Source organism: Anguilla anguilla, chromosome 4 (genome assembly GCF_013347855.1).
Source record: "Anguilla anguilla isolate fAngAng1 chromosome 4, fAngAng1.pri, whole genome shotgun sequence".
Classification (NCBI taxonomy): domain Eukaryota; kingdom Metazoa; phylum Chordata; class Actinopteri; order Anguilliformes; family Anguillidae; genus Anguilla; species Anguilla anguilla.
This window is the reverse complement of record NC_049204.1, coordinates 59,175,337-59,200,693: the sequence shown is the minus strand read 5'-3', so window position 1 is coordinate 59,200,693 and position 25,357 is coordinate 59,175,337. Positions and strand designations below refer to the sequence as shown.

Below are 25,357 nucleotides of genomic sequence, written 5' to 3'. Positions count from 1 at the left end.
ACCTAGTGGACGTCAGGTATTTCACACACTTTTTCCAGGAAATTATGACCGAGTAAACAAATACAAAGTAAAATTTCTGTTCGCTTCCTAATAAAATTTCTTGAGACCCTGCACCCTAGAAACAGGAATGGGAAGGCGGGGTCTATGCTCAGATGACATTCCAGCCATACTTTATACATCTCTGACAGACAATAGGGAAGCCTCATCTCTTTGTCAGAGACATGTTAAAGAAGCTTTCATAGTTTGGACAAGAGAGCAACTGTCAGCAGTCCTTTGACTGACAGGCTCTCATGCCCTCTGGAGAGTTATAGGACCCTCAGCAATGTGGTCTGAACAACCCTTTGGTTATCCGTGCTACTCTCTACAACAATCACCTGATCCTCAGCGTGAGTATTCCCCAGAGAGAAGGCAGCAGGCCATACTCCACTGTCCATCTCTCACACAGACAGAGAGAGCTTCCGGAATCTTCTCTGTGCTGAAAATGAAACCTTTGTCTCTGCATAATTACCTATTGTTATCTGACAAGAATTTAACCAAAGTTCTGGTTCCACATGGTTCAGCTCAATTGTATTCATCTCTTTATTCCTCCAACAAGCAGGAGTTCCACATACAGTATCTACTTCAGATTTAGCCATTAGCCACATCTAGCCGTGCTCAGTATGATAGATATGAACTTGTTTTGTGTTCCCTTTGCTTTTTTTTTTGCATTCATCTGAAGCCATCACTTCAGATTTATGATGTGAGCGCATTATATATAGTGGTTAATATTGTCAATCAAAGAGTACACTCAAGACCAGTCCCAACCCAAGCAAGCAAGTAGCCTTGTTAGCCTTATTCAAAAATGTTTTAGTGCCATTCAGTCAGTATACTCTATAAAAAAAGCTGAAAACAGCTGTATCACACAGTACAGCTCAGATGAATGTCCGGTGTTATCTTCCAGCCAAGGCTATAAAAACAGACAAATTAGTTTCTTCTTTCTTTACAACACAATGTCTAGTGTAAAAAATAAAAATAAAAAATGTAAAGAAAAAAAAAAAACTTCATAAAGGTTTTGTCAAAAATGAAGTCAGAAAAAGTCTCAATGCCGAAGTTTCCATATTTAATCATTGAGAAATACAAGGGAAACAAATCTGTTTTCAACACCCTGTCCTGCTAAATTAGACTTCTATGCATTTTTCATATCACTGTTTGACAATGACAGCAAAAGTAACCATTTTATTGATTCTGTTTTACAGAAAACTTTTTTTGTGCTACTCTTTCACTACTCTCTAACAGAAGGCAATAGTTTTAAGAGCAGGAGCATTAGCATCACCTACCACTGGGGGGGGTGTTCATCAGTGAACTCACCCCAACTTGAAAAACAGAAAGGTATTTGTTGAGGTGAAGGCACTGTACAGGATACTTTGCATGTCTCACAGATCAATCATTCCATCACAGCCTGTTCAGCAATCAGTTATATATGGACTGCATAATATTACAGGGAATAGTCACATTGTTGGCGTGGACCTACTCACACATGTAGGATAGCCTTAGTGTATGGGGATGCTCAAAGGTATATTATTTATTAGAGTGCAATATTTATCTGTAAATTAACACTGAAATGATTCACATAAGGCGTGAGGACTCAATTTGAAATTTGCAATGATTTAAAAAAAAAAATTCAATCTTGTTTTTAATCTTGTTCCATACCTGGGGCAAATACACATTTGTTTTGGATTCAAATAATTTTCTACGCTTTACTGGTCTTGCCTGGTGTATTGGAACCAATGAAATACTCACAAAAAGAGCAAACCCCACCTTCTGGTCATATTGGCAGGCTCAATTACACCAGGCAAAATCAATAAATGAACTGCATTTATATAGCGCTTTTATCCAAAGCGCTTTACAATTGATGCCTCTCATTCGCCAGAGCAGTTAGGAGTTAGGTGTCTTGCTCAAGGACACTTCGACACGCCCAGGGCGGGGTTTGAACCGGCAACCCTCCGACTGCCAGACAATCGGTCTTACCTCCTGAGCTATGTTGCCCCATAGAGCACAGAAAAGTATTTGAATCCAAAACAGATACGCATTTGACCCAGGCCTGTCTTGTTGTTTTTTCACTCTTCAATGATCACAGGAGACTTGGAGACTGCTTTCCTTCATGGCTGGGGTGTGTAGCGCAAGTACTTCTTCCCAGAGGGTAGTTCCTTGGTGTAAACTCCAGCAGGGAAAAGAGTTGAAGCCTCAGCTTCAGGAACATTAGGCAGGACCATGACTCGATCACCAGGCTGAGAGAAGTAGTGAGAGAGACAAGGATTAATCCAAATGAAATTGAAAAATGTATCAGTAAACAGCATCATGTAACATATCACAAACATTATCTTTTAAAAGCAGATACATTCAAACAAGCAACAGATATCTATATGATATGTAAAACCAAAGTGGGTTCTAGTCATTGTCCACAGGTGTGTTTACCCAGAATCCCATAGTAAACTTATGTCCAGGACAGAACCATATGGGGACAAAGCACACCCTGAACCAGGCCTACAGTAGGGGAAGAGCCCACCTTCCAATCGACAGGGGTGGCCACTCTGTTCTTTGCAGTCAGCTGCAGGGAGTCAATGACCCGGAGCAGCTCGTTGAAGTTGCGTCCTGTCGTGGCGGGGTACAGAATGGACAGCTTCATCTTCTTGTCTGGGCCAATCACAAACACCTGAGAATCACAAGCAGATCGCAGTTGCACACTCTCAGGTACAAAGAATAGCAGGCTGTGGGGATAGAAGTACAAGTGTCTGTTCAGGTAGTGTGTGTGCGTTTGTGTGTTGTATTTGTTTATGTGTGTGTGTGTGTGCGTGCGTGCGTGTAGAACCTTGTGTACACCCCTCTTCAGGTGGCACAGTCCATGTGCGCCAGGGAACATGAAGTGTGTGGCAAGCGCATCTGGGAAACTCACACAACGGGCAGTGAGCGGCACGCCGTCTTTGTCCCGCTCATCTGGGTCCAGCATGCCCAGCTTCACCGCCAGCTCCCTCTTGTCATCTGCAATGATGGGGAAAGGGAAAGGACAGCCGGGATCCTCCTGATTGTAGGCCATAATGTCCTGGAAAACAGACACAGCCAGAAGGGTCATAAGCATGCAGATGGTGTCTAAAATGCATAACTCTGACTCCCGCAGATAAGGACAGACCTTGGTCCAGCCGCGGTGATCCTCCACGCTGTCGACAGACAGCGCGATCATTTTGACATCGCGCTCCTTGAACTCGTCGCTGAGTTTGGCGGCTTGGCCCAGCTCGGTGGTGCACACAGGGGTGTAGTCACGAGGATGGGAGAACAGGACGCCCCAGCTGAGAACGAGGGGAAGGGCATGAGGAGAGATTAGCGAGGCCTGCAGTGCAGCAAAGTTCTGAATTATCACTGGGAGCTTAAGCAACAGGTGGCTACGTCTAAACAGATCTAGGGCTTCAAGACCGCGAAACCTGGAAACACAAAAACGGTTGATATTAGGAATGCAAGGGAGGCCATGATGGATTTCCAGAAAATTCCAAATTTTATAAATCCTGTCTAAGCAACTCTGGCAATTTATCTTTTTGTAATCCTGCACTCACAAGCACACTATTCACAGTTTGGATCACGGCCACCTCTAAAATCTTTATACTTAAGATTGTACATGTCCAGCATATCAGATGAGCAATTAGTTACCCTGTAACTGATGGAGCATTAATGCACAGTTCACGCTGTCATCAAATGCACACTGGCACACAGGGTGATAATGTAGAAAATTATCTGAAAAGGTGATTGTTGCAATATACATACAGGTAACCGCCAAAATTAAGAACGCAAACGTTAAATGTCTTAATAGGGCAGTGGGTCACCACAAGTCTTGAGAACAGCTTCAAAGTGCCTTGGCATAGAATCTAGAGGTGTCTCTGTACTGGGGAGATGAGATACAGTTCCCACACAAGAAATTCCATCATTCGATGATTTGTTGATAGTGGTGAAAATCCCTGCCCCAAGCACCCCTCTAGAATCTCGCATAAAGGTTCAATCGGGTTGAGTTCTGATGACTGAGACAGCCATGGCATATGATTTACATCACTCTCATGCCCAGCAAACCATTCAGTGACCACACCTGCCCTGTAGATGGGGACATTGTCATCCTGGAAGAGACACTTCTATCAGGATAGAAATGCTTCATTATGGTATGATGGTGATCGCTCAAAATGGCTTTATATTTAGTGGTGTCTACCTTGCCCTTTAAAGTGCACCTAAACCATGCTAAGAAAATGTACCCTAAAAATGTACTGTACCATAAAAGGGCTGTCAGAACCCTTCACTGTGGGGAAACAATCACTCAACCCTGTGGGTTTCTTTAGGTGTGCACCATTCACACTTAAGAACAGGGTCAAGGATGGCTCTTCCGAGAATAACTTTTTCCACAGCACAGTAGACCACTGTCCGCATCATCTGCACCACTTGCAAATATGCATTTTAGGTGTAACAAGGAGTTTGCCAAAATATGCCTCTCTGTGTTCTCAACAAACCATTCTTGATGAGAATGCCTGCACACAACGTAGATTGGTATTTATAATTAACCCTTTCAATTGAACATCTGTTTTGCCTGGCACCAAAATGCCTGAATACTTTGATTTAGATACTTCAGCTAGCTTTTTGCCAACCGATGAACTGGCAGAGGGTTTAGCGATTGTTCTGCATAAGACTCTTGAGGCAATTGCTCCACTAAAAATAAGTTATTGAGAAGAAACTTGCCCCCTGGTATACTGGCCACCACGTGGGCTCATCAACAAGTTTCATAAAATGGAACGCAGATCGGGTTTCACTGAAGCACAGGTATTCTACTTTGCCTAGAAAAGAGTCTGGGTGCTTATAAGCATGCACTTCCCAATGTTAGGTCTTCCTCCTTTTCTAAGCTGATACAAGAAAATAAGAATAATTCCCATTTTCTGTTCAAAACAATTCCTGAACGAGTAATAATGCAACAACTAACTCAAATTCCAGCTTTATAAAGTAACAATGGTTTCCTGATATTCTTTAATGATAATAAAACAGGAATTAGGGAAAAGATATTTGTTTGACAAATAGTTTGATATTTGTTGACAATACAGAGCTGCCTGCTAGACACACAGTTCACTGTGCTAGTTCACTCCCATACCTCAGAGGGAATTACACAAATTAGTTTCAACTTCCAAATCATCCACCTGCCTTACCGACACGGTTCTTCATTGCAATCAGATTGCGTTCCTACTTCCATTAAGATGGCAGAACTCCAGCCACTACTTCCTACTACCACCTAATTTAGTGCATCAGACTGTAACAATCGAAATTCGCATGTGAAATAGCCAGCAAATTAAATGTGGGGACGGTTTTGACATAATAAGAAACAACCTAACCGTAGTTTGACAGTTTGGCAGCTGTAAGTAGGAACACGAGCCCAATCCTGATAGACTTGTATTTCGTGTTTTCAAAAGATCAGCATTGTTCTTTATCAGGAAGTGGTTGGTTTGGCCTGTCCCTTTTCACCGCATATCCAGGTCAGAGACAAGAGGCTCATTTAAAAAACTGCAGGGTTGCAAATTGATAAGAATGTTACATCACACGCCTCTGCAGCTGCTCGTTGGACTATGACCGTTTGGATTTTTTATTCGTCTTTATCGAATGATGGTTTTATGCCTAGCTATAACAGCTGTTCTGCAGTTACACGAGTTGTGTTAATTGTGAACTAGCGTGCCTTTCTTGAATCTTAAGACTTCTGATGAACGTGCTTCTCGTATAAATTCACTTTTTACCCGACATGCTTCCCATCAGTAAAGAAGCCGAATAAATCATTAGCTAACTTTTACTGGGATGGCAGGTATGCCCTGCCTAGGCGTAACTTGGCTGGATGGCAGCTGCCATATTTCTTCCTGTTGGCACAGCGTTGAATGCGGAACTATAGCCTACTTATGACAGCCAGTGCCCAGACGATTACAAAAACCCCGTGGCCTTGCTTCAAATCTTACGACATAGTGCTGGGCAGTTATTTCCCCATACGCGACGCGTATTCGAAGTTCAATCGCCCGCACATGCGGACCTAAGCTACAGTAAGCATGTGGCGTGCTGTTTGAAACGGGGGGAAAGCTAGTTTGGTCCAGCCTGCTATATTGGTTGTAGTTAACCATTATAGTTGTACTATTAGATGTCCATAGATTTCATGAATGGTGGTTGAACAGTCATCGCTTGCGTCCAATTTAACACATGGTAACCAATAAGGAACGGCGGTTACGTAGTTTCTAAGCGACTGCAGCATACTGCGTTTTTTCGTTAGTGACAATGCATATAGCCAGCAGGTTACGTAAGTGTATGACAGCTAACATTAACTAGCTAGCTAATTAACAGCATAACTGTGTCCAGCAACACGCTCGTTGCAGTATTATTGCCATATTACCTCAATCCTGGTATAGCAACATAGGCTACAGTACGAGTAGGGTACGTAATTTACGTAAAATACTAGCTAGCTAGAATATCAAAGAAACCTATGTAGACTGCGTGACGTTTAATGTGATAGTCTATGTTGCTATTTTACTCCTAACAGATTGTTACTTACGAGTCTCCCAAAAAGTCGTGGAATTTGATCTTGCCAATTGTTGTATCGGCTTCAAAGTTTGGAAAAACGTCTCCTAACAATATTCCAGGCATGGTTACGACTTTTTCGACCAACTCCTGTATTACGTACGCGCTTCCGAGGAGATGTTCTTCTATTGGAGATCTCTATCATCCCTCGCTCTAGTAGGCGGATCCGAATTGAAAGTGGGAGGGAGCTGTTCTTGGGTTACGCAAAGCTCCTAGTTATGCAAAGCAGTAGTCCACTGAACTTTATGATATGCGCTTTATGGCGTGGTCCAAAAACCTTTGGGGCTAATCTAATCGAATGGCTTGGTTTAAATTACATAAAAATCAGTGTATTTGGTTATAAAATAAACAATGCATAGTATGTATACATAAGAGTCGAGTTATTAAGACCTCACCCTTGTTAACTGTATTCAAAAAATTATAATTATTTTGGAATTATTTAAAAATAATGAAAAGTAGAAAGTTGTAGTCTCTTGCTTGCATATGCACAATTTGGAGTTTAACCGCTGGATATCTTTTTAAATTATATAAGTTTTCATTACCTAACTTATCTGATCGTTTCCTCCTGGATGTACTTTGGATCTGGTACTCTTTTTGCATTTCTATACATTGCTTGGGGCGGCACGGCTCAGCAAGAAGGCCTGTATACCTGCATGTCTTTGGAAGCCGGAATACCCGGAGGAAACACACGCGGATCCGACCGGACTTGAACCCAGGAGTTTGCATGTGTGAAGCACATAACACTATACGCTCTGTCGTGTGGAGTTTGCATGTTCTCCCCGTGTCGGCGAGGGTTTCCGGGGTTCTCCGGTTTCCTCCCACAGTCTAAGAAGAGACTCTAAATTGCCCATAGGTTCTTATTTCAATGGGTATGAGTGAATGGTGCCCTGCGATAGATTGGTGAACTGTCCAGGGTGTATTCCGTTCTCTCGCCAAATGTATGCTGGGATAGCACTCCGACCTGGAATAAGTGCGTATAGATAATGGATGGATGGATTGATTATTGACTTGTTAATTATAGACTCGTAGTTGCCTGAATACTGACATATTGAAATGCTGCATTTGTTTGGAAGCCGGAATACCCGGAGGAAACACACGCGGATCCGACCGGATGATTTGAACCCAGGAGTTTGCATGTGTGATGCACATAACACTATACGCTCTGTCGTGTGGAGTTTGCATGTTCTCCCCGTGTCGGCGAGGGTTTCCGGGGTTCTCCGATTTCCTCCCACAGTCTAAGAAGAGACTCTAAATTGCCCATAGGTTCTTATTTCAATGGGTATGAGTGAATGGTGCCCTGCGATAGATTGGTGAACTGTCCAGGGTGTATTCCGTTCTCTCGCCCAATGTATGCTGGGATAGCACCCCGACCTGGAATAAGTGTGTATAGATAATGGATGGATGGATTGATTATTGACTTGTTAATTATAGACTCGTAGATGCCTGAATACTGAAATATTGAAATGCTGCATTTGTTATTTGTTTGTATACGTGTATAATAATGTCACGGTTTTTTTAATAAGTAAAAAAACGTTTGTATGCTTGTTTTCATTTGGAATTCAGGGATTTTAACAAACTTGTTTTATTTTGCAGCCTGTCAGCTGCTGCATCCTTTTCTGGTTTGCATGCTAATTTCTTATTTACTTAAATAGCCCTAACATTTACACCATCTGACATTTTTTATTACATTTCCCGAATGACAGCTGAAGACTGTTTTTGTGTCATATGAAACGTTTTACCTATTGTAGGCCTACGACTGAACCAGTGTTGGGTTATTCAGTCAATCGGCTCATAATACGCATGCGTAACTATTTTTAACACTTTCCTGTGATTAAATTAAATTAAGACAGTTAATTTAGTGTTGATTCCTGATTGTAATTTTTTACAAAAAAAAAAAAAAATCACCATTCTGGAAAGAATTATAGACAGTTCCCTTCCCCAAGCATCCTGAGATGTTGATTTCAGTGAAGAGCTCATTAACAGTGTTGTCAAGCTGATGTCAAAATACTTATGGGATAACCGTCAAACATCGCTCACACAGGAAGTGTATGTGGACTCAAGGGTAGACTTTGGGGAAAGGGGATGAGCTTTCTACCATAAATAGGGTCACAAAGGGCATGTTAAATTAATTAGAAATTAAGTTTAGGCATGAAATGAGACCTATGAACGTACTGGCCGTTATTCCATATAAGACAACGAATATATGAGAGCATCCATGAAATCATTGTATTTTGAAATATTTCCAAGAAATACTTAGCAAATACCAAACTGATATAGACCTGTGATGTATTTGGCAGTGGTAGCCTATATTTTATCTGGAATGCAGGATGAAGGAGGTGTGGCGTGTGGACCCCATTGATTTGATTTTAATATTTGTTCAACATGTTAACTATCTTTATGGTATATGCGTTGTTTGGCTTGAATGGGCTATTCTCGTCATTGTGTTATGCTGCTATATGCGATGTCCAGAACAACCCTTCATGCTCTACTCCTGTACTTTCAGATTAAATTCGATGTATTGACGGTAGATGGAGTTGTTGTGTTCACTTAACACTTTGTTGGCCATGTGATCATGTGATCATCGCTTGTCAGAAAATATTTTGGCCAATGGGCTTTGCTCTTGAAACAGCAAAGATGGCGTTTGTGAATTGTTAGGGGAAGCGAAATGTTAGCTGGGAACTGTCACAAACGATGTATTAAAGGGAAGGAAGACGTCTGATTAACGTAACAAAATATTTTTTATTTCGGTGAGACTGAGATAGACCTAAATTAAGGGGAATAAAAAAGGAAATAGAATGCCTTCCCCGAAAGCAAAAAACAACTCCGGTCGCAGTGGCAGCGTTCCTGGTGTGAGTAGCAACGGACGTTATGAGTTCATGTCATTGAACAGGAGTCCCCCACCACATTTATTGCAACGACAAGGCTCAGATCCGACATCTGCTCGACTTCGTGCTTCGGAGAGCCCCACTCGGCGCCGAGGCTCCGGCTCTTCAAATGCCTCTTCATCGTCTGCCACCGGCGGCCAGCAACTACCAGAGGAAGACTGTATGCGTCTGAACCCGTCGTTTGTCGGTATCGCGTTGAGCTCCCTGCTCGCCATTGACTTGTGGCTGTCTAAACGTTTAGGGGTGTGCGCCTGCGAAGACTCGTCATGGGGCAGCATACGACCTCTGATGAAACTGGTCGAGATCTCTGGTCACGGGATACCTTGGCTGGCTGGCGCCTTGTACTGCTTGTACAAGAGTGACAGTGCCGCGGGGCAGGAGGTCATGCTCAATCTCCTGATGGGTAATCTTAAACCGTCTTTTTATATTCCCCCCCGGAACAATTGTCGTCGTTATTGCGTCACGTTCATTAACTAGTATATTTTACCGTCCTGTTAACCTATACAAATGTTCATCTTTACCCTTTCCCTTTAAGTAGAGGCACATCTCCCCTCACTATTACTTTCTTGTCTTTTTTTTTCTTCCTTGGACCCAGCTCCTTCCCACCCCTCACTATCACCATCTGCACAAGATGCAACTGTTACCTCCTTTGCATTGGCTGCCCTGGCTCTTCTGATACTCTGTCACCCTCTCCATCTCCCCATATGGCTGATTGTCTTTTAAAATCTCTCCTGTTCCTGTCTCCACTTCTGTGGCAGTGGCAGTTATCAGGTGAAGAATAATCAGGGTTTGATCTTGTTTATTTCCATTAGACATTTCAAAAAAACTTGTTTTCTTATCTAATCGGAACTGGTATGATTATGTATTCATGTCATTTCAGTTTGGTATGTACTAGGCTATCCTTATGTCATTTAAGTTTTTCCTGCTTTTTTTGGACTGGGAAATGCAGGAAGCAAAGAGGAGTGGAGATACAGCTGTCCAAAGATCTCCTGTCACAAACCCAGCAACCTTGCAACTTGTTTAAAGTTCACGACATCATTTGAACTTCCCGGTATTGCACCAGGGTATTTACATAACTTTGAATGCATCTCTGGCTTGCTTTTTTGAATTTCAAACAAAGATTGACGTACATTCCAACATTTAGTGAACTGGATTTAGCTTGCACAATACAGGTTAATAGCAGAAACAGCCAGAACAAAAAGGTAACCAAAAAGTATGCTCATCATTCATTCATTTATCATTGATGCAGGCAATCACACAGGCAAAGCAGTAGACTAGCCTCTTTTACCCGTGCGATTACCTGCATCAATGATGAAATTATGTTAATGCCAAACCCCTAGAAAAGAAACTGTCACTGGGTACACTTACATTATTGCCCATGAAGGTACAAATGTGCATGCACTCAGTACATTGACCCTGGCTCACAAGCCAGTAGAATCTAGTAAGTCAAAACTGTCCTGGTTATGTAACCTGTTTCAACTGCGTGTTAATGTTTTTCTGCATTTCGTTTTGGCCATAGCTCTGCTAGTGAAAGGCATCCAATGAGAAACTTTATGTAGGGCAAAATATGATTCCAGTATTGTTAATCGCACAAATACACAGACAAAACAAATACTGTACAGAGGTGGAGTGAATCAGACTGAAAATCATAATTCATTTCAAAGCTGCATATAGAAATATATAAAAGTCAAATTTTTTATATATATAAAAAAAAAATTTTTTTGAATCTAAACCACAAGAACTAAGAACTATCTATATTTTATACAAAAACTGAGCCTTATGAATGGAAGTGGAAGTTTATTAAAGTATTTACAGACCTGAGAGAGACCAGATATTTCATAGCGGTAAAAACTTTAACTTGTTGCTGTCTAAAGGTTTGGATGTATAGCAAGTTCACCTTTGTAAATGTTTTTTTTTAGTGACCTTGGAAACAATCTGTCTCCACTGAGGTCAAACGCTCATTAATTAAGCGGTATATCCGTGGTATTGATCGTCGATCGGCCTGTGGCTCTGGGCAAGCGTTGGTTTTCTTTGTGGCTCTCTGCGTGTGCAAAAGCAGCAGCTGCTGCTACTGCTGGAATCACAGGAACACAGAGATGAGAACGAAAGACAGCTGCTCCGTTATTGCCTGATATAAAGTATAGATACGACCAATAGACTGTAGCTCTCATACAGAGTGATGTAGGGCACATTTGGTTTTCCACCAATTGGAAAAAGCGTTTTGCCAATGTCATTTAAAGGACTGGCTTTGTGGAGTGAGCAAGGAAAAAAAGCAATGCATCAGAGAAAGTCAGTAGAGAATTTGAATGCCAAGACTGATGATTTGTTTTATCAGCTGCAGATTCTTTTTATCTTTTTTCTGCTTTTGTATACCTGGATATAATCCAATAATTTTCTCCTTCTCCATCTTTTTACTTCACCTTTATTTTGTTCTGGTGCATTTTGCCTCCACTGAAAGTACAGTAATATGCATGTAATATATCCATCAAGCACTCCAGAAAAAGTAAAAATATTTTCAGTATGACTTAACTAACCACTAACAAGCCAGATGGATGCAGTGCAGTGCAGAGTGTGTGTGTATTGTGTTTTTTTAAATCCCAGCTGTTTCTCTGTGCTGTACATAGCGCATCGTACGGTGTGGCTGTGTGATTGTCTCCCTGCGCGCGCCTGCTAACCACACGCCTCCCTCTCGCAGCCCTGGTCATGGACCTGGTCCTGGTCGGCGTGGTGAAGGCGGTGGTGCGCCGGCGGCGCCCGTCCCACAACCGCATGGACATGTTCGCCACCTTCTCCGTGGACCGCTACTCCTTCCCCTCGGGCCACGCCACGCGGGCGGCCATGTGCGCCCGCTTCCTGCTGGCCCACCTGGTGCTGGCCGCGCCGCTGCGCGTGCTGGTGCTGCTGTGGGCCGCGCTGGTGGGCTTCTCCCGCGTGCTGCTGGGCCGGCACAACGTCACCGACGTGGCCTTCGGCTTCGGCATGGGCTACTGCCAGTACAACCTGGTGGAGATGCTGTGGGTGTCGCCCGTCGGGCTGCAGCTCCTGCTGGGCCAGGTGGGCTGAGAGGTCGGGGGTCAATTGGGGGCGGGGCAGCGGGAGGGGTGGGGGGGGGGGTTTAGGGGAAAGGGTGGCAGGGGGCAGCCAGCAGCTTGGCCATGTCAGGCCAGTACCATCACTGTGCATAATTCACCATTACCTGAGAAGAAATGTAAAACAAATCATTAAAAAAAAAAAAAAGGTTAACAATAATGAACAATGCATCACAATATACAGTGGAAATATGCTGTTGTAAATTTTACTGCACTTTCAGTTGACGCAAGAAAAGAAAAAAAAAAAACTTGTGTGTTGGGTATATTTGTGCATGGGTGGGGTGAATGTTCGTATTACTGTAAGCCTTGGGGTATGCATTGCCCCTAACATGTGTACTGGGGGAATACTGGTGGGGGGATTTTTTTTGCAGGATGGAACTGTGGGATTTTGCTCTGGTGCAGTAAGTGGTTTTGTGTCCTCTTTTTCAAGGTAGAAATGTATTTTGGAAATCTGACGCACCGGGTCATGTGTACCATGACCAATTTAGGCATGGGGTCCTGTGTAGAATTTGGTGTTGCCTTTGCAAACACACCATTTGCTTTGTTGTTGCTTTAGCTTGATCAAATAAGCTGCATTGTGTCAGCCTAATTTATTTTAAGGTATATTTTTTCCCCTCCGACAAATGGAACTGAATGTGTTGTACCATAACCTCTGCACTATGAAGTATTGTATTTAGGTTTGTTACCTTCAATCTGGTCTGCATTCTTGTTTTTGGCTTTAAATTCAAGCTTTGTTGTCTAGCGTGTGCTGTCGTTGTTTCAAATAAGGCATTTGTTTGCTGGGTATCAACATCCGTTTTCCAATATACATTTGGACTCTTTAAAATATATACCTTGTGTGGCATTTCTTATCACTGCGTTTTTCTGTAGGCTATATTTGTCAAATGCATCCTTTAAAATGTTTTTTGGCTCTAAATGTCTTTGTCATGCCTGAAAACATGAAACGTTTTTATAAAACTCCTGAATCAGTCTCCTGTTCCATCTGCAGACGTGAAATTGCCCTTTGTTTTCTCGTCGTTGCCAGGAAAAACGGGCTGTGAGTGTGCAATTTCAGTTCATGTCTGGTCTTGGGTGATATATTTTCGCAGTAATAGGTGAAGTAAGGACTCAAACGCTCAGGACTGCACCTGTGTAAATTGGGAGTGAAGCCAGCGCACTGAAGAAAATGTGCGTGCGCTCTGTTGGGCCATCTGAGGAAAGGTTGCGTACGCACACGTTAAAGTTCAGCCAAATAACCCTATCTCTGACGGCATTAAGAATAGTCAAGCTGTAACTCTTCAGTCATTAACTGAGTGAGGCTGACTGTGCTGGGCTCTGGCTGCTTGCGAACCTCAGTTTGCTCTCTGGAATTGGATCTGCGTCAGGAATCTGTTGGGCTTATCAAAAACCTATCCCCGTTACCATGGCATCCAACTGAAATATTAACCCCCCAGTCCATCCTTGGATCAAGAGCCTCTGTGGCGATTGGCTCCTTCAGACATGGTGAATGTGAAGGGCGGCTTTGTGTCGGGACAGCTTCGTGCGGGTGCAGCGTTTATTTGGTCTATTTTATGTATATTTTATTGTTATAGTGTGGAGTATAATGTCCGCACCCTTGTGTAAGATGCAGTGTGCGGGGCCTGGGAAGCTCCCTTGATTCAGAGTTGCCGGTGCGAGGAGTGGCAGGTGTCTGCTTTGGTGTACGGTCCATGATATCTCCCTTGATATCTCAGTACCAGAGCAAACCACTGTCAAAAGGCAACACACTCATAATGTCTCTGTAACTGACAAATGTAGAAGTAGCAGCTCGTTAACTTTTTTGATTTCCCTCACTGATATGCTTGTTCTGATTCAGCTCTGTCTGTGTGCGTGATAATGGCCTGTTTTCAGCAGTTTGATGTTTTCATATGAAATACACATTTATTTATTTCTTTTTTTATAATGGGCACCGCATCTTCTAATGAGCGGCTAATCATAGTAGTACATGCAATTGTATGCTGGAACAATCATAAGTATTGAATCTGTTCACTGTCAAATAGGTGCAGACTGAGTGGGAACTTAATAGGAGGGTTCCAAACTAGGAGCAGGAAGGAAAGTTGTGATAGGTCTTGAATCAGTCTAATGAAATGCATTTTAAAACTATGATTAAGCTGCTCATGTTGTGTGGATCTTTACCAAGACAACTATGGGAATTCCCACACTGTCATAACATGGGCTTTTTTAAAGTTGGGTTTTGTTTCGGAAAACGTTTTGAGAAAGACTTGACTGCTGGGCAATATGGGATCCTTGGTATACCCTCATTACACATGACTTCACCAGCTTGTAAAGAGTTAATCTATTGTATGACTATTTGTGTATTGTCTAGCACTGTTCTTGATCTCCAGTATGTTTACATAAATATAATTATATATAGAGTGTAAGTGGTAGCAAATGTGACAAATGAATTATATGTTTGCTTAAAATTATATGGGTTTTATGTCGTAACCAAATATGGCTGTTTTAGCTCGTTTTATGTTGAAAGGCCTTAAAGACGCAACTATTTTAAATATTTGAAAAATACATAACTGGATAACTGTGTTTCATGAAAAAATTAATACTGTACATGTGTGTAATTTTTCTACACAGATACTCATTGTGTTTGTCCAGGAACAAGAGCAATGGTAAAGATAGGGCTTGAATATTTTCAGTATGTTGTGCATCCTGTTGTACATTAGTATCAATCAATGCTTGTACCCGGCCACTGTTCCAAATACATTGATTTGCCTCTGTGTAGTCATGTTTCTACTTTTCTGAAATGAGAATAGCCCCATTCGGCCTATAACCCAGGCATGCTCACTGATCCAGAATGTGTAAAGCCTGATTTATACTTCATCGCAGGACCCTTGTGACAAGTATCGCATGACACGAATGACGTATTTTCAACTGAAAAAAGTGTCGCAGAACTTCATACTTTGTCGTGCAGTGCTGATTGGACAGCTAGATGGAACACTGAAATTTATTGTCATGGATACGTGTTGTTTTACAGAGCGCTGCCATATTTTCATTAATGTAACGTTAAACTGTCAAACAAACTGTCAGGAGTTCGGCGTATTGTTACCATAAAGACAATAGAACTCTCATCAGAGACCTTCGCAGAAGTATAAATGCGAAACGTCGTGCGAAGGGTCGTGCGAAGAAGTATAAATCAGGCTTAAGGTTTAACTACACTCTGTGACCACTTCAGTAGGTATGCCTGCTCATTGACGCTAATGGTATTCTCCTACGAACTGAATCATGTGGCTGCATCCCAATATATAAAGCATGTAGACATGATGAATAGATTTAGGTGTTGTTCCACAAAACATTACAGTGGAATAGACACTTGATCAAAGTGACTTTGATCAGGATATGATTGTAGGGGCCAGGTGTGCTGGTTCCAGCATCTGACAAACTGGCCTCATGAGACTGTCAGACACTGCAGTCTCTAGAGTTTACAAAAATAGTGCAATTAAAAAAGAAACATCCTGTGAGTTGTAGTCCTGTGGGCAAAAACACCTTTTTAATGAGAGAGTTCGTCGGAGGATAAGGGGCAAACTTGTTCAAGCTTGCAGCAACGCCTCAAATGCTCAAATAACCGCTGCTTACAACAGTGGAATGCAGAATACAACACGTTTCTGAACACAACACATTGAAGCTGGAAGCTGTTGGGCTACAGCAGCTAAAGCCTCCACATTATTCCACTCCTGTCAGCCAAGAACAGGCTAATATGAGGCTACGGTGGGCCAAACTGGAAGATTAAAGATTGGAAAAATGTTCCCTGGGTTGACAAACCTTGGTTTATTCTGCAATGTGTAGATGGTTGGGTCTGAATTTGGCATAAACAGCATGAATCTATCCTTCCTTGCGTCAACAGTGCAGGCTGGTGGTAGTGGTCTAATCGTGTGGGGAGTGTTTTCTTGGCACACATTAGGCCCCTTAGTACTGTACCAATTGAATGCAAGAGCATTCCTAAGCAATGTAGCCGACCATCTACGTCCCTGTTTGGCCACAGTCTACCCTTTTTCAAAATGATGCTTCCTGCAAGATAGAGAGCTATGTCACAAAGCATGTGTTGTCTCAAGCTGGTTCCGTGACTGAATTCAGTTTACTTCAATTACCTGTTTCCCCAGATATCAATTCAGTACCGCACCTTTGCGATGAGGTGGAATGGGAGGTTTGCAGCATGAATGTGTGGCTGAAAGATCTGTAGGAACAAATGGACCAAAATCGGCATGGACCAAAGTCCCTAAGAAGTGTGTCTAGCACCTAGTTTAGTCCATGCTGCAAAGAATTCAGACTGTTCTGGAGGCAAAGAGGGTCTTACCCGGTACTATATAGGTGTATTTAATAAGGTGGCCACTGAGTGCATATTATGTAATGTGTTGGTAGACATTTAAGATTGCTGGTTGAATCATACCAAAATAGTATATAGTCACTCTTAATTCTTGCCATCAGCTGGTTCATTTGTCTGTCCAGGAAGCAAGTTTTACCCAATTGTTTTTATTTCACATGGTCTGCTGTGAATACATAAAACTTGTGACTATGTAAAGACCTTCTTGCACTCCTAAACATGATTTCTTTACTGGAGGCTTGCCTCAGCTGTGAATGTTGCGTTTTTAAAGCCTCCGTTTGGTTGTGAGGTTCCTTTAGAAGTGACCATGTGATTTTCATCTGTGTTTTTCTGAATAAATGAGGAAAAGCTGAAAACCTATTCCTGTGTTTTATTAGCAGAGCTACAACTTCTGTGACTTTAAGAATGCACTTTGATACACTCTCATGCAACAGTGGTGCCAGGGACAAATGCACTAGGTTTAGTTGTTTTATTTTTCTACATTATCTTCAAGTAAGTAAGACTGTCTTCTGAAATGCATGCATGCTGCTTATTTTCACTGTGCAGTCCACCACCTGAGCTATTGCAGTTGCTATGCCAAAAGTGTTGTAGCACTTGGTGTGCGTAGATAGTAGACACTCAACCAACCAGAGGAATCATTGCAACAATGTGGGGATTTCCCTGCCAACCAACATCCACATATGTAAAGTCAGGTAATAGGGTGTTGGATGCTTTTCAAATGGTACAGGCAAACCAGGTATGCCCTGCCACAGTATGTCAAAACAAGAGCCAAGCACTTGTTTTTTATTCGTTTTTTTTTTTTTTAACTATCGCATAATTTTAGAGTGACAGCTAAAATGATTGCCTCTTGGCTAAACTCTTTATATTGTTGACACAAGTACTGAGCTGTGAGCTCCAAAAAATTTGGTTTGGCTGGGTATACCTCTGTTTACCTGTCCCACCTTCCCACGCTGAGCAGATTGATTGCACGAGCTCGTTCCATTGGAATGTGCTGAAGCTGAACTGGCACCGGGAAAAGGGACATAGTAGGGGTTAGTAACCTGGCCCCAGGGTTCTATGCCCCCAGAGGGAGGGGCAAGGGGCACCTGTGCACACTGCTGCCCGAGCTGCCGCAGTGGCGTTCCCCAAGGTGGCTAGCTGACCCTGAAACTGCTGGCACAGTTCCACCTCCACCTCCACCTCCTCCTTCCACTGTGCCGGGTTGGGCCCGTACTGAGGTGGTGTGTTTCTCAAGCTGTTAAAGGAGCACCAGTCTTAAGGCTGGCTGCCCCCCCCCCCCCCCCCCCCCCCCCACACACACTCTTCTTTGCAGCTCTATATCCAGTTTGTGAGCCTCTGCGCTCACTTACCAGATCATTGACCCAGGCTGTCAGTACACTTGGTGCAATGGCTCCTACAGCTCACAGCAGCAAATCCCCTTCAGCTCACCGAATTTCAACTGATAGTCATTCATTTGCTACACCCGGCCCCTGGCCCATGCTGACGTTGGCAGAATTGCGTGCACGCTCTCAGGCCGCCCACACCGTTCTTCCAGCTCCCTCTGTAGGAAGCGAACGGCGTGCCATTGCACTCTGGTTAGCTGCACCTCCCACCACACTGCCCCTTCCGAAATGAAATTGACCTGCTGCTCTCCTGGGGATCCCTGCGCTTTAAGAGTAGCCTGCACCAGTGCCCGCCACCACAAAAACGTCATGGTTCCCGCCCTCTCCCAAAAAACATTGGCAACCATGCAGCGTCGGTTCTAGGCACAGGCAACATAGGCGGAAAACGAAGGGAAAAAATGTCAGTAATGAAAATTTTGGCTGCATCCGTGATAGTCGGCGATCTGGCTGCCGCCTCAGACAGGCAGGCGCCATGACTGCACTCAGGGGGCTCATGATAATCGGGGAAAACGACCAAAACACAAAAATATAGGAGGAGTCAGGAGTTGTGAGCTCTCTCACTCTAGCCTTTCTTTCTGCCTTCCCTTGCAACAAAACCACTAACCTGACGGTCACTCGCATTCGATCCAGATACATATCGGAGTGCGTGTGTATATATGCATACAGTTCTGAAGGAACTCTGTGATGCTCAAGAAGTGTTTTCAGCACCTCCTGGAATCCATTGCTCAATGCATTCGGGCTCTCCTGGAGGCAAAAGGGGGTCTTTCCCAGTGCTAGAGAGGTGTACCTAAGTGGCCACTGAGGGTATGTAAACTCAAGACTAGCTCATTGATAAAGTTTTGCATCTACTAAATATAATAGATATAAACTTTATATACCTTTGGTCTACTGTAGAAATATGTCATTTCCAGCTTCTTGCACAACTCTCCAGTGTGAGTTGCAATTTGATGGCAATGTCCCAACTGGTCTCTATCCAACACATCTGCAAACATTATGCCTTTTATGGAAATTTACGGTTGTGCATGTCTGTATAAAAAAAGGTGCTCAAAACGATTTGCCCACTAACTCACAGACACAGAGAGGAAAGGTAGGCAGCTTTGATTGGTTACTCATTCCATTCATTTTTTAAAATTTTGTATTTGCATGCATTTTATGTGGCACTGCACAATGCAGACCGTAACAGAATATGAAAGGTTTCAATGAGTATTCAGTGATGTCATTCTGTTTAGAGAAAGAATATTTTTCATTGCAGAATGCATTTTGCAGGCATTCAAATTTGTCAAGTTCTCACAATTACATGGATGTAGAAGATAAATAATAGGCAAATTAGCATTGTGAAAAGTATATATTTGTTGAATTAGATAAAATAGTGTTAGGACCCAGCTTCTTCCCGTGGAGTCAAAGTCAGGACAATCCAGGAACTCATCAAGACAACAAACACTTTACTGAAGAAAGTAAAAGTTTATTGTAATCACAATGCTCTTTTCTTTTTTTTTGTCCAATTTGGATTTCTTAAGCACACTCAGGCTGCAATGCTGAGGACAGTGTCTGCTGCAACAAACTCCCCTGTTGATTCAGGCGAGCATAAAGCAAACATTAGCTCTCTCCAAAGCATGAAATTTCAGCCGCTGCTTCTTATCAAAGTTCATTTTGCAAGTTGAGCCACATGCACCTTGAACTAATGTACTTGTTGTACGTTGCTCTGGATAAGAGCGTCTGCTAAATGCCTGTAATGTAATGTAATGTAACATGCAGGCAGGAGGAGCTGAAGGAAGACACTTCATGTGCAGTGTAACAGACCTAATTGTGGGCGCTGATAGACCCAGTGGGGGTTGATCGATGGTGTGCGATGAGACCCTGTCGTTCCGGCCAGCAGAAACCCTTTCATGTGTGCGCTAAAGCAGAGCCAACAGGGCTCCACCCTCATGGGCTAACAAACAACAGCTGGCACTGGCACGGTTTAGAAGCCATGCTGGACCGTGGAGACTATTCTTGCGCTAGAACAGTGTCTTAACAGGATGCTCCACCCAACAACCCCAACGTGACAAATTCTGAAATTTTTAATAAAATTTTTTTTTTTTTTTTAACTTTTGTCAGAATTTCCTTTGCTTTGTTTTAAACGCTTTTCTGGCAACCCCGTTTGACTCCCGTGTTCCATGTCTCATTGTGTAACTCTCTGTGTCTGCAGACAGCATGGTGCGCCGTGTAGCAGTGATTGGGGCTGGACCCGCAGGCTTGTCCAGCATAAAAAGTTGCCTGGAAGAGGGACTGGAGCCAGTGTGTTTTGAAACCAGCGATGATATTGGGGGATTGTGGAAGTATAAGGTAGGGCCAACAATTTACTCAAACCGGTCATCATTACCGTCATTGTTATTTTGGTTTGTGAACAATAAAGCTTGTGTGGGAATGCAGGTGTGGGCAGATAAGGATGTTCTGGTTTTATCTTTCATTCATTTTTGTATGTTAAGCTGCAAATAAGACAGCCAGAAAACTTTTCAAAATTTTGAAAAGTGCAATAATTGAACCGATACAGGTGTCCTGGTTCTGATGAAGGTGTTAGAATCTTATTAGTTTAGATTAGAATTATTAGATTTGGATTAGATTTGGCATTATCACATGGAATTTTGTATAAAGCACGGGGCCCACAGGGATTTAACTTACTTGCACCACATTCAACGTTCTGATGTGATCTCCATAGGCACTGAATTTGTACATTTACTTGATTAATCATATAATTTGCAGATAATTGTGTCCCTAATAATATAAATTTATTTTCACACATGGAGAGGAAAACAGAAAAAAAAACTCTTGGAGAGACCAAGTGCACCAGTATCTGCCTGGTGCACTGCATACAGATGAATTAAACATATTCGGCATTTTGCAGTTTATCTGCGCACATATACAACAACAAGGGGGAATCAACTGTTAACAGGGCACAAGAAAGCTTTTAGTGGCAGATACATGTCATCCATGCTTTTTTGAGTGCAAAAACTCCACTAAAAAAATTGAGTAATTTCAAATTGCACGCATTTCTCAATAAGCATGTAATAATTGGTGGGACAATCCCCTCTGCAAAACAACTTAGAAATATGTACAGCCACACGGGCTGCTGAAGTGCATAAACAAAATGTAAAGGAACTGATCTAGTCTGTTTTTAATGTGTCATATGGTGCAGGCAAAGTTTTGCATATTTTGTTTTGCAATCAATTAAAAAAAAAACTGTAGCATTACTCATAACAGCACATTTATTTAATCATGTTATTTTGTCTTTGCAGGAGGTTTCTGAGCCCAACAGGGCGAGTATCTACAAGTCCCTGACCATCAACATCTCCAAGGAGATGATGTGCTACAGTGACTTCCCCATCCCAGCAGATTACCCCAACTACATGCACCACTCTCGCATCCTCCAGTACTTCCGTCTGTACGCTGAGCACTTCAAGCTGCTGCGGCACATCCGCTTCCAGGTGACCGACCAGCGCAGCGCTTGCTCACAGCTCCAGATGTGCTACATCTGAATCTGTCCCCCAAGTGCGAGGGACAGACCTGGGTCAAATACGTATTTGTTTTGGATTCAAATACTTTTAGTCTGTGCTCTATTGATCTTGCCTGGTGTAATTGAGCCTGCCTAACATGAGCCAGAAGGCGGGGTTCGCACTTTTTGAGAGTATTTCATTGGTTCCAAATACACCAGACAAGATCAGTAAAGCGCAGAAAAGTATTTGCAATCCGAAACAAAGGCGTATTCGACCCAGGTCTGGCGAGGGACGACTCAATTATCGTCGTCCGTTGTGTTTCAGACCAACGTTCGGAGCGTCAGGCAAAGGCCCGACTTCGCTCGATCGGGGCAGTGGGAGGTGGTGACGGAGAATCGGGAGGGGCAGGAGGAGAGGCACGTCTTTGACGCTGTGATCGTCTGCTCTGGACACTACTCATATCCCCACATGCCCCTGAAGGACTTCCCAGGTTACAACGCTATTGCTGTTGCGATAACGTGAAAATTACGTGTGAATCCATGTCAGTGATCTTCAGGACGATTAGAACTCACCCTTCTGCCTGTCTTGGGTGAGCTTTCTGAAATGGGCAGTGCGGAATGACTTACTCTCACGTTGTGTGTTGCAGGGATTGAGAGCTTTGAAGGGAAAGTCTTCCATAGCTGGGATTACAAAGGCCCAGAGGACCTCCACGGGAAAAGGATCGTGGTGATTGGAATTGGGAATTCAGGCGGTGACATCGCAGTGGAGTCCAGCAGAGTTGCAGAGCAGGTGAAAAAAAGAAAGAAAGAAAGAAAGAAAGAAGCAAAGAAGGAGAAATCCTGAATCTGGAAAATATTCCATAAAGCAATGCGAACAGATTAAGAAATGCTTAAAGGGGTGCCACTTCGTGCACAGATATGAAAATGCGAGGGCGCTCAGGTGAGAATGCTTCCCTCCTGCAGGTGTACGTGAGCACTCGCAGGGGTGCGTGGGTCATACGCATGGTGTCGGACAACGGGCTGCCCGTGGACATGAAGTACAACACCCGGTTCGTCCACATCCTCTTCCAGCTGCTCCCGATCAATGTTCTCAACTGGATCGGGGAAAATAAGCTGAATGCCATGTACGACCACACCATGTATGCCTTGAAGCCAAAGCACAGGTAAAGGAGGAGTTTTCTGACATCTGATTGTGAATTTCTATCTTGTATTCCCAGAACAAAACCAGAATGCAGATGAAACAATGCAATGGTTAGTTAGATAGAGTATGTATAATAATTATTATTTCTAAATGGCAACATGAAACCTAATGTTTTGACAGAAACTTTCTCAAGGGAGTGCTGGGTGTTTTTTTATATTCCCACAAAGATAAAAACTAACAGCACGTCAAGATTAACAGCTTGTCCCTAATTAATAACAGAATTTGTAATAGATTGAAAACTGAAGGGATAATGACACTTGATCTTCTACACTCAGAAGTCTCTTTCTGAGGGCATCTGCCCTGTGTATATATTTGGTGCCACAGAAAAGAGGATTTATGGTTTGCATGATCAATAAATACAAGAATTGATCCATCACCCCCACAGGCTATTTAGTCAGATCCCAGTGATCAATGATGAGCTTCCGGGAAAAATCCTGTCGGGCGCTGTGGTGGTGAAGCCCAACGTGAGGGAGATCCGAGGCTCCAGCGTAGTGTTCGAGGACGGGACTGTGGTGGACAAAGTGGACGTGGTGGTCTTTGCCACGGGCTACAATTACGACTTCCCCTTCCTGCCCCCATCTGTCATGGCTAAGTCAGGCCACAGAGTGGCGCTGTACAAACACGTGTTCCCCCCCAGCCTCGAGCACCCCACGCTGGCTGTGGTGGGGTTCATTCACGCACTGGGGGCCATCATGCCTCAGGCAGAGATGCAGGCACGTTGGGTGGCCAGAGTCTTCAAAGGTAAGACCTTCGATGGTAATTGCAAGAGATCATTTTTTGAAAGTCTGCAAATTCTGCTTTGTGATGAAATTTATTTTTCTAATTAAAGTCAGGATCATTTTAACCCTCGTATAGGACTTGTAGATCATTATTTTTTTACATCCAAGTCCTGAATTGTTTGTGTAGTTCTGAGAAGAACGTAACAAAAGTCTTGAAGTGACAAAAGTCTTTTTGTGCTTTCACAGGTTTGAAGAAGCTTCCATCCAAGAAGGTGATGCTAAAGTCGGTTGAGAATGACACAAAGAACATGGAGAAAAAGTGAGTTTGCCAGCGTTTTTTATGAGTTTAAACATTAATGTGAGATGGGGTAAAGAGCACAAAAAATCGCCTCTTAAGCAGTCAGCTAACCTCAATCCTTACACTCTTACTTCCAGCTATATTTGTTCCAAGCTGGTCCCGCTTCAGGTGGACTTTGTCACCTACATGGACGACATAGCAGGCGAGATCGGAGCACGCCCCAGCCTGCTCTGGCTCCTCGTCACCGACTTCCCGCTGTTCAAGTGGGTCCTGATGGGCCCGGTCTCGACTTACCAGTATCGGCTCACGGGACCCGGGAAGTGGTCGGGGGCCCGGCACGCCATCTTCACCCAGTTCGACCGCATGTACCAGCCTCTCAGGACCCGTCAGGTAGACGACAAGCCTGGATGCTCCGTGGCGGGGCGCCTGTTCAAATGGAGCGTGACCGCCGCTTTGGGGGCCTCCGCCGCGTACTACCTGCACCTTCACCCCCCGGCTGCCCTTCGTACCCTGCTCTCCACCCTTAAAACTGACAGGGTCTGAATCCCGCTTTCAGTCTGCGTAGCCGGTACTCGACCATTTAACGTGTAAATCAGTTCTACTAACTCCCCAGTCTTACCTGACCCGAAACCTGAGCCATCCTGAAACTGCTGCTTCCGACCACATAGTGGTAATGATTGGTGGGACCACATGATGGTGGTGAAACTTTTCTGAATGGACATGCATCAGTCATTCTCTCATGCTGTGAAGTTATTATTTATTATTGGGACCAAAGGATAATACCATTGTTGATCATTGTCTGATCCTGTGTAATTCTGCTTTATAAACATAAAAATTGAAAAAACATAATTGGATTTTGTCCATGCATTTGTTTGTGTTCAACATGTTTTTGTCACAGATACTACAGTACATCCATTGCAAAGTGCACATCCTTTACACTGCTAAGCATGTTTCAAATCAATAAAATATGGTGTCTAGAAATTTTAATGAAAATGTCTTATGATTATATTTCTGAAAAATGTATTTTGATTGGATTTAGTAACCAAATATTTTTTAAATTATTTGCACATTGAAATTGGCTTCTCAGTTATAGGAAAACATAATCCAAAACACAACAGTCATCAACGAATAAGTGTGTTAGTACACTAAAGCTGCTGGAAAGCTCTAAATAGTCCAAAATGATGAGACTGAGATGGGACCTCCAGTCACATACTGACCGTGCATTGGGCCTAAGTAGTATTAATTGTTTATATGATGCATACTGATAAGTGATTGATTACATTCAGTCAAAAGTCAACAGCATTAACTATAGCAATTTGGTCTTTTGACCAAATAAAATAATTATTGATTTCACATG

General features: G+C 43.1%; 3 protein-coding genes across 5 annotated transcripts; 2 read left to right on the top strand and 1 right to left on the bottom strand.

Moving 5' to 3' along the window:
* Positions 1–2,068: 2,068 nt before the first annotated feature.
* prdx6 (peroxiredoxin 6) lies at positions 2,069–6,756 on the bottom strand. Its single transcript, XM_035414491.1, has 5 exons — positions 6,581–6,756; positions 3,167–3,323; positions 2,933–3,079; positions 2,546–2,692; positions 2,069–2,267 (listed from the first exon to the last, which is right to left on the bottom strand). Exons 1-5 carry the CDS (start codon positions 6,670–6,672, stop codon positions 2,139–2,141), a joined length of 672 nt encoding a protein of 223 aa, XP_035270382.1. The 5' UTR covers positions 6,673–6,756; the 3' UTR covers positions 2,069–2,138.
* A 2,410-nt stretch (positions 6,757–9,166) lies between these two features.
* plpp6 (phospholipid phosphatase 6) lies at positions 9,167–12,779 on the top strand. The gene is made up of 3 exons (XM_035414490.1): positions 9,167–9,894; positions 12,187–12,564; positions 12,605–12,779. Exons 1-2 carry the CDS (start codon positions 9,402–9,404, stop codon positions 12,552–12,554), a joined length of 861 nt encoding a protein of 286 aa, XP_035270381.1. The 5' UTR covers positions 9,167–9,401; the 3' UTR covers positions 12,555–12,564; positions 12,605–12,779.
* A 995-nt stretch (positions 12,780–13,774) lies between these two features.
* Positions 13,775–24,981, top strand: LOC118225677 (flavin-containing monooxygenase 5-like). 3 transcript variants are annotated; one of them, XM_035414489.1, is made up of 9 exons: positions 13,775–13,780; positions 20,499–20,635; positions 21,586–21,774; positions 22,108–22,273; positions 22,430–22,572; positions 22,746–22,945; positions 23,369–23,724; positions 23,949–24,021; positions 24,138–24,543. In XM_035414489.1, the coding sequence occupies exons 2-9, from the start codon at positions 20,504–20,506 to the stop codon at positions 24,541–24,543; spliced, it is 1,665 nt and encodes a 554-aa protein (XP_035270380.1). In that variant the 5' UTR covers positions 13,775–13,780; positions 20,499–20,503. The 3 variants fall into 3 exon arrangements, with proteins under 3 accessions (XP_035270380.1, XP_035270379.1, XP_035270378.1); XM_035414488.1 differs by lacking the exon at positions 13,775–13,780 and adding an exon at positions 18,957–19,114; XM_035414487.1 differs by lacking the exon at positions 13,775–13,780 and adding an exon at positions 19,306–19,397 and having other exon boundaries at positions 24,138–24,981.
* The last annotated feature ends 376 nt before the right edge of the window (positions 24,982–25,357 follow it).